This window comes from Mus pahari, chromosome 3 (assembly GCF_900095145.1).
Source record: "Mus pahari chromosome 3, PAHARI_EIJ_v1.1, whole genome shotgun sequence".
In the NCBI taxonomy this organism is placed as follows: Eukaryota; Metazoa; Chordata; class Mammalia; order Rodentia; family Muridae; genus Mus; species Mus pahari.
Genome location: NC_034592.1, coordinates 154,652,287 through 154,667,099, shown reverse-complemented (window position 1 = coordinate 154,667,099; position 14,813 = coordinate 154,652,287). Strand labels below are relative to the sequence as shown.

Sequence of the window (14,813 nt, the reverse complement as noted above, 5' to 3'; positions counted from 1 at the left end):
CCCTGGCTGTCCTGGAACTCACTCTGTAGACCAGGCTGGCCTCGAACTCAGAAATCCGCCTGCCTCTGCCTCCCAAGTGCTGGGATCAAAGGCGTGCGCCACCATGCCCTGCAGCATAATTCTTAACTAATAGTCTACACTCTGATTCAAAGCCAACCTGGGCTACAGTGTGAGATTATTTTTGGGGCAATAGGAAAGGAAAGTCCTGGAAAGGGAGAGTAAGTACAAATGAAGGAGGTAGCCATGTACTTCAGGGAATGTCACTGAGTTCTTCAGTCCTTTTTGGCTGTTTGGTTTAGGGGTCTAAAGATTTTATTTTTATTTTACAATGTATGGGTATTTTGCCTGCATGCCTGTCTATGCACATGGATGCTTAGTGTCCAAGGAGGCCAGAATGTATCCAAGGAGGCCGAGAATGTCAGCTGTGGACTTGGAGTTGCAGACGGTTGTGAGCGGCCATGGGGTGCTGAGAACTGAATCCAGGTCCTCTGCTAAAGCCTCCCGTGCTCTCGGCAGCCGAGCCATCCCTCCAGTGTCTTGCTATGCAGCGCAGACTCCACTACAAGCGGGCACTCTGTGGCCCCAGCCCTCTGTCTGCTGCTGGGATGACAGGCGTGAGCCACCACACCCGACTACGATCTGTTTTTTCACCTCTCAGGTGGGATTAAAAGATACACCAGCACACAGGGCTTGGTTATGTTTCCCTCTTACCTTCCACACAGGTGTGTGTGCTTGCTTATAGCTGCTTTTACTTAAAGTACCAACTTTAAAGCAGCTATAAGATTTCATGAATAGCTGTAGACATGAGTTGGATGGGTCTAGGGGAAGTTTGGTGGCTTGTGTGTGATCTTCTATGCTTCCCCCTGACCATTTAGGTGGGCACCAGTCTGAGGGGGCTGGCCCGCCATAGGGAGTCTGTGTGTTAAGCCTGGTCTCTGTCCGTCTCAGGAGAACCACGATGTGTGGCACCCTGGACTACCTGCCCCCGGAGATGATCGAAGGCCGGATGCATGACGAGAAGGTGGACCTCTGGAGCCTCGGCGTTCTCTGCTATGAGTTCCTAGTGGGGATGCCTCCGTTCGAGGCTCACACTTACCAGGAGACCTACAGAAGGATATCGCGGGTGAGCCGCTGCTGTCAGGCTTCTGCCAAGGGCTGGTGTTTTCTTTATTCATGTTCACCTCTGACCCAGGCTTTTGTTGCTTTATCATTTTATTCTGCAGGTTGAATTCACTTTCCCCGACTTTGTGACGGAGGGAGCCAGGGATCTCATTTCAAGACTGTTAAAACACAACGCCAGCCAAAGGCTAACACTAGCAGAAGTCCTTGAGCACCCTTGGATAAAAGCTAATTCTTCCAAATCTCCAACTGGCCACACTAGCAAAGAACCAACTAGCAAATCGTCTTAAGGAATCCTGAACCATGGGCACCGTGCAACTGTGAGAAATGCCCTGTTGAAGCCACCCTCCTGGACCCTCATGGCTGCCCTCAGGGTGCCTTGCTGAGCAACTAGTCCTTGGCCTTGCATCCAGGAAACCCCACCTGTTGCCCAGCCCCCAAGAACCATGCTGCTTTTCCTGATTTAGTAATCTGGAGAGAAGGTTCCACTGCAGCTATCCCCTACCCTCACCCCGGGCCGATGCACCAAGGTGTTCTTGTGGGGGTCTCACTGTGGGAAAGTTACCAGTGATCACCTGCATCGTAGCCTTCAAGTGCCAGAGTATGTGTGTAACTTATTGGGTCGCCAGGCCTAGGGAAACTGTTGGAATGGGTATGTAATCTTTTAAGTGTCAAAATAAAGATTTGTATAGACTTTAAGTGACACCCATTCAGGGTCCTCTTGTTGTCAGCCTCTGAAGCCCGCGTGGGATTTGGCTCCTCAGCCACTGTTAGGGAGCCTGTGCTCCACCTCTGGCTTGAGACTCAGGTGTTTCTTTTTCTGCATGTCAAAGGCTATTGTTTATGTTCTGTCATGTACGCAAACTCGTTAAATATATAACTATATGTGTACCATCTACCTGGAGTACATGGGTAATCATTTGAGCCTCTCTTCACTGTTGGCCAGCCATGAGCGACTGTGCTCTTCTGGCCTGCTGGATATACTCCTAAAAGAGTTTATAGCGGCCAGTGCCATCTGTCCATCAACCAGAGGGGAACTTGGAATTAGAGAAACAGGCTTTCATGGCCAACTTGGGACACTAGATGTCAGATGACTGGAAATGCAAGTGGCCAGGGTAAAATGTCATGTCAACTGGACCACCATCAGGAACTTGAGAAGATGCCTGAGTGGAAGTCCATCCTCTTGGGACAAGAGGCCTCTAGTCCCTGGTCCTGTGCTAAGGCTTTGTTGAAAGTCTGTATTGGCTTTGTTGAAGTAGCAATATTGCTAGTACTGTCCACCCAAGCTGCAGTTAAGTGAGATACAATCCAGGGAGGTAAACTGAGCATGGGACACTGCCTCCTACAGCTCCTGCTAGTTTGTGACTGTCCTTACCTGCAGATGAGTGCCACATTCCCATGGCACTCTTCCTGCCTGGTGGCAGTGATGGCTTACCAGATGACAGACCACAGACTTTTACAAAGGTTTTTATTTGTTTCAGACTGTAAGCCATTCACTTGGTCTGCTTAAGAAACTAGAGACACACAATGGCTTACATCTTAAAGTGGATTCCTGACTCCCGTTCTGCTTAAAGATAACACAGGCAGGAGCAGCTCTGCGTGCCTTGCTGGTTAATACAGTGCTTTATTTGCTTCACCTCAACTCTTCCTGTGTTCTGGCTGCTGGGTAGAGGCCTGAGAGCGGAACCAGGTTTGGAAGGTACATGGCTGTGGGTAGGAGCAGTTTTATTGCTGCTTTCAGTATATTTCTTTGCATAGATGTTACTTAGGTACCGGAATGGGGAGAGCAGCCAGGGTGATGATCCAGAGCCTGAAGCTAACATGGCTGTTAGAACACAGGCTCCGTGGAGAGGCCCCATTCAGTCTGCCTGCCACTGGCCTGGGACATCTTGGCTCAGCTATGTGGATGTCCTTGGAATCAGTTTCTGTAATAAATACATCCTGATTTGACGTCAGAGGAAGCTTTTTGGCAGTGGGCTGTATGTACTAAGGATAATAAGACAATCCCACTTCAGAGATCTCACGAATGGAGAATTTGTCTCACAAAAACTTTAAATGTTAACCGAGACAAATGACTGGGTAACCGTGGGCTAAGAGGCTGTTAGCCAGAGCTCTATAAAATGCATTCTGCTAGTTAACAGTTCTCTCCTTTGTCTCCTGGCTGTCAATATCATTTCAAAGGAATTGTGAGCAAGAAAAAAAAAAAAAAAAATGAACACAGCCCTTTCACCACGCAGCTGAGCAGACTTCAAAGTTCAAGCACTAGCTCCCCGGGGGGAGAACTATAGACCGACTTCGTATGGTTGCGGGGAGGTTCTTATTATAGATATGAGAACAGCCAGAGGCATCTGGAGTTCAGAGAGAGAGAGAGAGGTGGACTGAACATGGCCAGGGGTATCCGTGAGACGGAGAGGATAGAGAGACGGCACAGGATAGAGAATAGAGCAGAGAAACAGAAGCCAAGAGGACTGAGAACAGCTGGGTATAAGGATGTGCGCTGGGGGAAGGGAAGCCTGTGGGTTGGGGGCAATTTAGGGTAGGAGGGGACAAGAAGGGCTAGGGACACTGAACTGTGTATCAGGTTCTTGTGACACCAGCATGCCTTGTTAGGTACCACAGGTCTATATTAGTGGGACAGCTTTATGACCCTTCTGCCAGAAGGGAAATGGCTCCAGTAGCAAGAACCAATTTCACAGGTTCCTGAGGAATGCTGTCTTTATCTAGGCAGCAGAAGTTCTACAGTCCAGGTGAACCCGGTTTGGGGTATTTGGGCTGCCTTGGGGGAATAGAGTTCCTTTGGATCTGATAGAACAGAACAAGTGTCCCTGGAGGAGGAAGCCTCAGTTTGAGTCTCTGCTTGAATTTCTATTCTAAGCTCCTTCTACACCAGCGGTACCCAACCTTCCTGATGCTGCGACCCTTTAATACAGTTCCTCATGGTGGCCCCCAACCATAAGGTTATTTTCATTGCTACTTCGTAATTTTGCTACTGTTTTGAGTTGAGATAGAGGTTTGGCAAAGGAGTTGCAACTCACAAGTTGAGAACCACTGCCACCCATGAGCTGGTACCAGGTCTAGGTTCTGTAAGAAAGCAGCTGGACAAGCCAGTAAAAGGCGCCCCTGCATGGCTTCTGCTGCCAGCTCCTGCCTCCAGGTTCCTACCCTCCCTGTTTTTGATGGAACTGTGAGTATGGTCATTGTGTTTCATCTCAGTAATAGAACTCTAATTAAGACATCTCTCTTCTCCCCAGCTTGTATTATTTCTTGGTTTCTTTACAGTTAAAACAAGCAATATTTTCCTCCTTTCCCCCTCCCGATCCCCCCCCCCCGAAACTGGTACAAATATTTTATGCATCTGATTAATTCAATTTTAAAAAATTCAGTGGTACATTGTAAACATATCAGGTCTGGAATGCCTCAAGTTTCAGATAGCTAAGCGGATTGTCTAAGAAAGCTAGGGTGCTTTTAGCTTCTATGGCAGTATCTGAGGTCCCCAGGATATGGGCATCAGGAGCCCAGTGACGACATCGCAACTGGGCAGTGTTTCTGTATTTTACAAACAATACTGCCCAGTATCAATGAAATCGCTGACTTGGAGCCCCGTCCCATCCAGCCTCGAAGTGGATGGGGCATGTGACAAATTCTTGGCCTGCTTTCCCCAAAGCAAGTGCTGTGGATGTCAAGGGCTTGATGTTAATGTGGATCATGATTATGGACTGTTAATTTCCGCCTCACTCGTTGTAGCGCCGGCAGCTGTCTGCTGAATACTGTATATTAAACTGAAGGCAAACCAGGGCAGGCAGGGTTTGAAAAGCCAGCAAATTAACCACTGCTTTTTAAGAACCCAAGCAAAGGTTGGCCCCTGGGGGGCTTTGCAGACAGCACCTCTGCCCCAGTGATCTAGAGGAACAATTTGTAGGCAGTCTCTTTTTGTGCTGGGGATTGCATTTGGGCCGTCTGTACCAGGTGAGTAATGGCCTCAGCCCTCTCTCACTGGTGACAAAACACAGTCTTGTAAATTGTTAAGCGAACCCTGAACTAATAAGTAGCTCAGGCAGACCTGAATTTGAGATCCTCCTGCCTCTGCCTCCAGAGCAGCTGGCTTCACTGGCCTGTACTACCAGGCCTGGCTGTCAACTCATTTTGATGCCTTGGTGACATTTTAAGTCATGTACATGAGAAACAGCATTTTTAAAAAAAAAAGTAAATTAAAACACCAGATGTTTGCTGGTAAAAGTAAAACCAACCCATAGGGAACGTAGCCATTCGCCTCTGCCCCTCCCTTCCCCCACCAGAAAGGAAAACCACCTTGTACACAGCCCCAATCCTACAGATCAGAAGGCACTGGCGTCAAGGCTTGGCGGCTGGAGGTTTAAAGAGCCCCACGCTGCGGAAGTATCTGACGAGGAAGGGCACAGAGACCAAGGTGATGCTGATCCGAACGGGAGCAAACAGCTTATGGATGGCATAGGCCACCACGAACGTGCTGGTGCCTGCTGCCATTTTGGACTGCACCAGCGACTCTTTAAAGCCAAGTTTAAGCAGGATTGCAGACATGTCTATGCCACTGGGGGTGGGGGTGGGGAGAGAGACAAAAAAAAAAAAAAAAAACCATTACAGCAGTGATTAAAGGAGGAAATTGATTTGTCTACGTTAATAGTATTTTTTACTTTTTATTTAAAAAATAAAAAAACCTTATGATTATTGTGTGAGTGTGGGCAATGCATGCGCCATGCCATGCATGTGGAGGTCAGAGGGCAGCAGAGGTCAGAGGTCAGGAATCATTTCCTTCCACTGTGAATTCTAGGGCTGAGAGCCAGGCAATCAGGCTCGTGTGGCAAGCACTTAGCCTGCTGGGTTGTCTCGCTGACCTAGAGGAACTCTAAAGTACATAATAATACAAGGAACTGGATGTGTAGTTGGTTTCAGCAAACGAGACAACCCTCCCCCCCCCAAAAAAAACCCCAATAACGATAACAAAATTCACCCACACATTAGCTTAGCTTACAGCAGGAAACCAAACCTAACCAAACCAAACCAATGCTTTTGAGACAAGGTCTCATGCCCAAGCTGGCTCAAATTCTGTCACCAAGGAGGGATGACCCGGAACTGTGACCCTCTTGCCTCCACCTTCTGAATGCTGGGATTACAGGTGCTTGGCTGATGCTGTTTGAGGAACGAATGGGCTGCACCCCCAGCATGCCCTCCCTCCCTTCCTTCCTTCCTTCCTTCCATTATTTGTAGTCATGCCTCACGTTGAAGCCCAGGTTGCCCTGGAACTTTCCGTCTCAGCTTCCCAAGCACTCACGGGTGTGTGCTGCCACACCCAGCCACAAACAATAACGAACACAGGTGAAAACTGTACCTGGAAACAACTGTGTAAAATATCCCCAAGGAGACCAGGGAGATCCCAATGTGCACCGACACGCCCACGGCCCCGTACTCTTGGAAAACCTTCTTCAGCTGCCGTGCTCTGCTTAGCTTTTTCTCTGTGCCGGTGACACCGCCTCCTGGCTCAGGGGTCCTGTTGGGCTCCTGTTCACAGACCAAGAGGAGGTTAGGTTTGGTTGCTGCCACTGGCCTTTACCCTCATCTGATCTGTGCACCCCTGCCTCCCACTCAGCTGTCAGTGACCACCACTCCCACTTAGCCAGGCTAGGACAGCAGAACAGTGGTCCTGGAGACGTCCGGGTCCTCTCCTAGCACAGAAGGACCTGGCAGATGGAGTCTGGCCGTGGATGTTGGGATGGGAATGGTAACGTGGATTTTCCTAGGTGGGCCCAGTGAGAACATACAAGGGTCCTTAGAAGGGAAAGGAGTGGGCAGGAACTGGAATCCAAGGGGAGGTGTTAGCAGGTGCCTGAAGATGCTGTACTGGCTTACTGGCATGTGGGTGTGGCCGGGGTGGGGTGGGACGCTGTTAGAAGCCGCAGCAAAAGGTAGGACGTGGATTCTGCCCAGGATCCTCAGGAAGCAAATTACCCCAGCTGTGACCTTGACCTTAGCCTAGCGAGGCAAGTTTTAGACTTTGGACCTCTAGGGAGGGAGCCGATAAATGTGCTGAGCACCAGAGGAGTGACACAGGCTTGTTATCAGGGCCAGAAGTGTGATACTCGATTAGAATAGCTTTAGGAGATGCCTCTGGGTAGGTCTGTGAGTTTTTTCAAGGAGGAGGGAAGACCCACCAAGAACATAGGAGGCGCCATTCCCTGGGCAGGGCTCTGGTGCTGAATAGGAAGAAAGCTTAGCACCAGAGTTGATATCTCTCTGCTTTCTGACTGCAGAGGCAAGTGGACCGGCTGACCCGCACCCCATGACATCACTAAGATGGAGTAGTCTCAAAGCCCAGGCCACGACGACGATGAGCCCTTTCTTCCTAATGTTGCTTTTGCCCAATATTTGGTGACAGAAATGAGAAAAGTGGCTAACGTGACAGCTCAGACCATGCGAGTCTGTGGTCTGAGCACACAACACCAGGTCCGCACTACCCCGAGAGGAGAGTAGGGCTGGAGCAGGTTGGAGCTTCAAAAGCCATGCGCCTTCGCCGAGACAGGAAACCCAGTAGGGCAGGCCGATTCCTGGACAAAATACTAACCAGGGTGGGGGAAGAAATTAGCTACACTGTAGCAATCTGTGTGTGTGTGTGTGTGTGTGTGTGTGTGTGTGTACACATGCACACAGGCATGCACGTCACAGTATGTACGTGGAGTTAAAGGACGACTTTTAGAGTGGATTCCCTTCCCCCACCTTTGTGTCTGTATTATTTGCTTTTCTGCTGCTGTGATAAAACACCGTGGCCAAAAACAAGCTGTGGAAGAGTTCATTTTGGCCTGAGTTCCTGACGGATGATCCAACCTGGTGCGGTGGCTCGGCAGCAAGCGGCAAGCGTGGTGGTGGGAGCAGGAAGCTGAGAGACCATATCGGGAAGCATAGAACAAACTGGAAGTGGGGAGCACCACAAACCCAGAGGCCACACCCACGGAAAGGCTGCAACTCCCCAAACAGTGCCACCAATCAAGTCCAAGAGTTCAAATGTCTGAGCCTATGGGGACGTCCTCATTCAAACCACACAGCGGGAACTGGAATTGGGCTCCGGTGTTGCCAGGTGTGCAAGGCAAGAAGTGTACCTGCCAAGCCACCTGGCTGCTCACACGGGGCGATCTTAAGGTGCACCGGATCATCTTCTGAGTCTGCGAAGTCTGGGACAGACAACAGAGATCTCAGCCACACTTGGATTAGACAGAACACACCTCTGCAAGAGAATGCTTTTGACCAGAGGATTTTTTTTGAGTCTCTGGCTTTCGACGTCACCTCTGGTTATGGATCCTGCAGCCGGGCAGATTTACTCCCTGATTTTTCAGCAGAGCAACTCTGCCAGGGCAAGGAAATGGGCACAGCAGGATCCTCGGGATGGGACAGGACTCCCCTGCTGAGGGGGAAATGGCACTGTGGTTTGAGCAGCAGTCCCCCAACTGTACCTACACAGCCAGCTGTGTCCCCCTGCAGGGAACCTCAGGCTTTATTGTTACCATTATCCGTTGTGGCAGCCACTTGCTGCAGCTCTGGGTCCTCACTTCCTACTTGTGGGATAAGGCTCAGCACCCTCCCCGTGTCCCTCGCCAGCCCCAGGTGCACAAATGCTGCATTCTGTGGTGACGGAGCAGTGGGCATCTAGAAAACTCTTCTCTTTGCCCCTGTGCCTGTGAGCCTAACCTTGATTTTTGCAGATCTGGGTAAAGGCCTGAGGACTGGGCCTTGTCATCATCATTTCTGGAGGTGCCTGGAAGGTAATCATAAACTTAGAGAAGAAAGCCCTGGCTCTCACCGAGCCTCTGTGCTGGCCCCGCTAACGCAGGATGTGCTCCAGGGAGGGAGTGGGGATGTGTCCATCCGTCATGTCGGATAGAAATGCACATGTTACCTCCTTCAAGAGTGTCCGCACTGTAGCCTTCAAGTCCTAACCAAACAGTATCTCCATTGGGCTTTGCAAGGCTCCCCTCTCTAATTTTACTATTTATTTATTTTAGGGTGTTTATCTGCACGTATGTATATCTATGCACCAGAAGGCCTCAGATTCCCCTGGAACTGGAGTTTCAGACAGCTGTGAGCTATCCTGTGGGTGATGGGCATTGAACCCCACATCCTCTGTAAGAGGAGACAGTGCTCTAAACCATAGGGCCATCTCTCCAGCCTGCTCCTCTCTCTAAAACAAACAAATGTCTGGCCCTGATGTTTGCTCCTCCAGCCTGGTAGAAGCTACTGTTTATTTTCTAGCTGGAAGTCTGGCTGTCTTTCCATTCTCCCTTCTGGGCCAGAAGGCCTTTTGCCAAACCTGAGAGTATGAGACAAAGGGGGCCTCGGCAGAGGCAGCTGTGGCTGCTCTGGGGCACGGAGACTGGGTCATAATGGAGATGGCCTGGGCCAAGTGTCAATGGGCTTTTGACTGACACTGGCCTAAGGGAGGTGCGAAGGTGCGGGGGGCCGGCACTGGGAGGGTCTGCAGATTGTCTTATCAGCTAGGCTGCCCCATCTGCAGCCCGGGGAGGAGGGGATTGCTTATCAGAAAGGACCAGAGCCCCCGTGAGCTTTTTAGTAGGGGAATGCATGCCTCAGGGAGGGGCGAGTGGTAAGGGCTGGCCAATAAAAAAATCCCTGGCAGCTTTTCTTCCTGTAGAAGAAAAGTCTCTCCTGTAGGGAATGACCACTCTTGCAGGACATGAAGGACCATGCATTTTTCTTCCAAGTCCTAGAGGGATTTAAAGAAGCTAAAGCAAAGGGATTCATGAGAATGGCTGGCAAGCAATGGGGCACTGGTAGATACTCTCCCCACGAAGTACTGCTGTTTGCCTGCAAGGGCTCTGGACTTCCCCGACACACTGACACACTGACCTCAAAGTGATCAGGCGGGGCTGCATCTCAGTGGTTGTGTCTAGCACAGGCAAAGCTCTCATTTCCTAGCACAGTATCAACCCAGCTTGGCGGTGTAAACCTATAGTCCTTTGGAGGTGGAGGCAGGAGGATCAGAAGTTCAAGCCTATCTAGTTGAAGGCCAGCCTGGTTGGAATACAGGAGACCGTGTCTCAGAACAACCAGAGAAAGCCATATTAGAAAAGGAAGGTCGTCCGAGTTGATCGGACGTGGCGACACCTGCTTATCCATTTGATAAGCACCGTATGAGCTGACTTTGTACAGGGGCGTGTTCCGAGTGCCATGAAAATCTTAGTTTAGTGCAACCCTCACAATATCCCCATGAACAGAAGAGGATCTGCAAAGCCCGGGGGCGGGGTGAGCACATAGCCAGAGGCAGCACAGCCCAATCCCAGACCCAGCACTGCGCTGGTCAGAGTGTTCCAGAGCAGGGAACAGTGCAACAAACCAGATGGACAGACCTCTACGGAGACTCTGACTTTAGGGAGCAGAGAACGAACGAACAGTGAGATGCTAGGGAGGAGACACACCAAGACAAGCAAGGAGTGAGTCAGGAGGGATGCTGCTCATTAGATAAGGGACAGGGCAAGCCACTTGCATACGAGCTCCTCCCCTTCCTGCCCCTCAGGGTCACAAGTGGCCTCCACTCACTTGGTCTATGTGACCCTGAACCCTGAGCTCTGAAAGAGCTCCTTGTGTGACATATCTCCCCATCTCTGGCACAGTGCAGTCCCTGCTGTAGGCAAGAGGTTGGCATGTCACTCAGACACTTGATTTACTGTCTAGAACATTTGGAGACCCCAGCTGGCCTCCCAGTGAAGGCAGGCAGGTTGGAGGTGGAGTGGGAATGCTGGACTGAGTCCCAGGGCAGGCTCCTCCCCCATAGCCGGCTTCTTAAAGAGTATCTTTTTTGAAGTCCAAGCTCCGCTCCTGGGCTCTGGAGGCCCTGGGGGACAGAAGCCGATGACAGCAATCACTGGTGTCGGCCATGATGTGCCAGATGCCGGCTGGCATGTTATCATCTATCACATTCACCCTCTGGGAAATGACTTAGTAACGTCTCATTTTACAGACATGGAAAAGGGATAGCATTTGAGCAAAGTGATTGACCTAGCAAGCAGAGACATGGATCCTATGAGCCTGAGACCAGACTTATCCTTGCTGTAAACACACCTGTCAAGGCAGAGTGTGTGTTTAGGGTTAGGGTTAGTGTTAGGCTGCCAACAGGGCTGATGTGGCAGAACAAGGTGAGAGGCTGTACCAGGTCGTGAGCGCTAGAGAAGAGACAGCATGGGGGTGAGGCACACTACTGGTAGTCAGGGAAGACTTTCTGGAGGAGAGGGAAGCTATGCGGTTCCCTGAACCATGAAGCACGGTGCCCTCTGAGTATCCTGACTTGTGCTCAGGAGCAGAGCTGAGGCCAGTGTCCTGTCTGTCAGGCAGGAGAGAAGGGAAGAAGTCCATCCATGTTTGTGTGAGGCACTCAAGGGAAGGGACCAATCCCTTACTGAAAAGCGACGGGGAGCACACAGTACTCAGAACTGCCTGATTCAGGGCAGTGGTCTTCCAGACCCCTCCAGACCTTGACGCTTCCGATCTACTACTTCTGAACTCCTACTTTTTTTCGAGAGATCTACTTGAGATGCGCTGCTGTCTGAATGGAAGCTGGTTTTCACTCTGAGCACTCAGGGCAAGTAACCACAACAAAACGGGGTGGACTGCCTGCTTTGAGCCTGCTCTTCCAGCTAGATAAAAAGGGTGGCGCAAGGAGCACAGGGAAGCGTTAAGTGTACCGGCACCGGGAGATGCTGCCTCCTGGGCCCAGTGCCCAGGCCTCAGCTGAACTTCAAAAGGAACAACTCCAGGGGCCGGATTGGAAGTTCATATAGAGTTCAGGCCCCTTGCGATCGTCTCGGCAACGCACTGTTCTGGCTTTCGAAACTGGGGCTTGGCGGGCGACTCCATGACCTTGGGCAGCGCACCATACCACTCTTAGCCTCAGTTTCTCCGGCTGCTAACTGAAAGAGATTTTTCTCGGATTCTAGGGATCTGAGAACTGAGGGACCCAGGAGGTGACCCGTTTCAGGCAGGTGCAATGTAAAAATTGTCCATAGGGGCTGGCCCTGGCGCGGCGCTCCGGCCACTTGGGGATCAGGGTCCGAGTGGCTGTGGGGAGCCTTACCTGGTGGCTGCGACAGTCTCCGCGGGCCGTGCGCAGCAGTCGGGCGTCCGGACCGGGGCGGGACAAGGCCAAGGCCCAGAGCGGTGGAGCACAGGAGGTAGCGGTTCCCAGGAGCCAAGGGGCCAGGGGCCGCAGCCGGGTAGTCACTCTTCCCGCCGGGCCAAGCAGCGTCAACAGCCCGGCCATGGCGCGCCGCAAGCGCAGCTCCGGTGTGCCCACTCGGGAACCAGCCCCAACACAGCGCGGTGGGCGGGGCCGAGACCGGGGCCTGGAGCTCCACCCCCGAAAGGCCCCGCCCCAACCTCTCCAGGGCCCGCCCCCGGAGCGGAGCTGAGCGTGGGATAGGCGGGACTCTCTTGCGGAGCGCAGGTTTTGGGCTCCACCCAACAGCTCCGCCCTCCGCAGAAGCAGCCTATCCCTGAGTGGGCGGGGCATCTGGAGACGCGCGCTCTCTTTCGTTCCCGCCCCTCAGCCGGGCTTCCTTGGCTAAGTCCCGCCTTCTGAAGCGGAGTGGGCGGGGCTGGGGACCTGCCAAGTCCATCAGCCAAGTTCTCAGGACCTCAGGCCAGTTCTTTGTGGAATGCATTTTCGCAGGACTTTCCAGGATTTTGAGTTTCCGGACTGTGGAGCGCGGCTGGCGGCTGTTTCAAGCGAGGGCTCAGGCATTCTTTGTTTTTCCTCTCAGCCGAATGGGTGAAACCTGGAAGACTGATGCATAATGTGACTGCTTTAAAGAAGAAAGGAACTATAGAGGTTAACTCTCACTTGAAGAAGCCCTCTAAATGATCCTACTATATCGCGGCTGTGAACATGAAAGCAGCCGCCGTGGAGAAAAGCTTTGTACTTTCACAGAGAGTTAAAAGTACACAAACCAGGTTGCTCAGCAACTCCGCTCCCATAGTGTCTCAAGAGAAGCAAAGACTCATATTTCTATGTCGGACTAAAATCTGACAAGATGCACTGCCTGTGGACTTGAGCCCACAGGAAGGCGTTGCTGGCATTAGATGTGGCCCCTCTACCTTGGACCTCTAGGCCCATGAGCCAAAATTAACCCTTCTGTTCTTATAACTTAAAGAAGTAATAGTAAACTGTTATCTTGACATGGTGGTGCAGATCTGTACCTCAAGCACCCAGGAGGCCAGCCTTGACCCCAGGAGAACCTGTCTTACACACATGCGCAGAAGACAGCAATACTTATAGCAGGGCAGTCCAGATATCTGTCATCTGGGGAATGGAACTTCAGTCTGTGGATCACTTGCTATCCAAGATGAGTTTCACCCTGGGACCCAGGCAAGGTGGGGGTTGGGGAGGGGGAGAACCACAGTCACCACATAGTGGTCCCCCGGCCTGTACACATGCCCCCTCCAATGCAATAATAATAATAAAAAAGTTTTTAAAGTAAGAAGTGGACACCTTCATCCCAGGGACAAGTCTCAGGACTGCTGTGCCAAAAGGAAAATTCCAGCCACAAACACAGCCTGCAGGAAGATATCTGCAGATACAAAGTTCACAGGCAAAATTCTGGACCCCCCCCCAAAAAAGGTCAGCGGCCACCTAGGGCTGTGAGTGGGATGTGGGCGGGGCTCCAAGGAGCAGGGGGCTGACAGGGCAGTGAGTGTCACCACAGTAAGCAATCATACTTCAGTGGAACAATGACAATGGTCCTCAGGTCAGGCACGGTGGCCCAGCCTATAACTATAGTATTCTGGAAGTAGAGGCGGGAGCTCCAGACCAGCCCCCAAGCTCAGTCTCCTCGACCCCAAAGGATAGAACGTAAAGAGCTAACATTCTCAAGATGTGCTGGCTGCATTTCAGCTCGGCAGAGTTCTTAGAGTCAGGAACCATACTGGTTATGCATGCGTTCTGTTTGTGGTAGTTGGGTACCAGTGTCTGAAGGAGGCAAACTGATCCTGTGTGGACTGCTTCTGCTCAGGGTGTTCAAAGTATAAAGATGAGTTGAAGGTATAGTCCTCAGTCACATTGGTCCTGCAGCTCCAGCTGTGTGACCTGGAGTCAGTGGCTCAGCCTCTCTGAGCTTCACCTTTTCACTTGTAAAATGAAGACACCCTAAGAGTCCCCCCTTGTAAGACTGTTGGGAGAAGTCTTGACACAGACCTTAGAATGGGACATTACCTAATGCCTGGTGCACAAAGGGAGCGGGCATTTAATCCAGAATGTCTCAAAGGTGTCAGAGAGGGCTCCTAGCACATCATCTGGATCCCCTCCTAGGTCCCACAATGCTCTTGTGTCTGGGTCTCCTTTATTCACTCAGGCCTCCTGCTCTGGCTTCCTAGGAACTGAGTTTGTGATTTCTGCTTTATGGTTCTTGGGGGAAGAGAGAAACACATTTAAAATTTTCCCTTTAAATTTGACAGAGGATGAGGAACAGTGCATGCATTGGAATGCTGCCAGCCTTTGACCATTCATTCATATTAAGCGATCAATAACGTGTGTGTGCAGATGCTCTTAATGTACACACCCAAGTACAGGTGTGTCCAGAATACGGCAAGTGAAAGCGCTCTTTCTCCCTTCTGCCCTCTATAATCCCCATGGCTAGCAGTAACTCGTACTCATGGTCTCTGTG

General features: G+C 51.3%; 2 protein-coding genes across 2 annotated transcripts in view; one reads left to right on the top strand and one right to left on the bottom strand.

Moving 5' to 3' along the window:
* The window catches only part of Aurka (aurora kinase A), a 14,282-nt gene extending 12,259 nt beyond the window's left edge, over positions 1-2,023 (top strand). The window contains exons 8-9 of the mRNA XM_029536554.1: positions 949-1,123; positions 1,224-2,023. Coding sequence (XP_029392414.1) covers positions 949-1,123; positions 1,224-1,409 — 361 coding nt within the window. The 3' untranslated portion in view covers positions 1,410-2,023. The remainder of the gene's footprint in view (positions 1-948; positions 1,124-1,223) is intronic.
* A 2,335-nt stretch (positions 2,024-4,358) lies between these two features.
* Fam210b (family with sequence similarity 210 member B) lies at positions 4,359-12,493 on the bottom strand. The gene is made up of 3 exons (XM_021194274.1): positions 12,230-12,493; positions 6,485-6,654; positions 4,359-5,686 (listed from the first exon to the last, which is right to left on the bottom strand). The coding sequence occupies exons 1-3, from the start codon at positions 12,413-12,415 to the stop codon at positions 5,470-5,472; spliced, it is 573 nt and encodes a 190-aa protein (XP_021049933.1). The 5' UTR covers positions 12,416-12,493; the 3' UTR covers positions 4,359-5,469.
* Between the last annotated feature and the right edge of the window lie 2,320 nt (positions 12,494-14,813).

What these genes read in the sequence shown, in the direction of transcription:
- Fam210b (XM_021194274.1), bottom strand. Translation starts at nt 12,415, where the DNA reads ATGGCCGGGCTGTTGACGCTGCTTGGCCCGGCGGGAAGAGTGACTACC. An exon ending in GAGACTGTCGCAGCCACCAG is followed by an intron (nt 6,655 to 12,229) that starts GTAAGGCTCCCC and finishes GTCTGTGAACAG; the next exon opens with GAGCCCAACAGGACCCCTGA. An exon ending in TTTTACACAGTTGTTTCCAG is followed by an intron (nt 5,687 to 6,484) that starts GTACAGTTTTCA and finishes CCCCACCCCCAG; the next exon opens with TGGCATAGACATGTCTGCAA.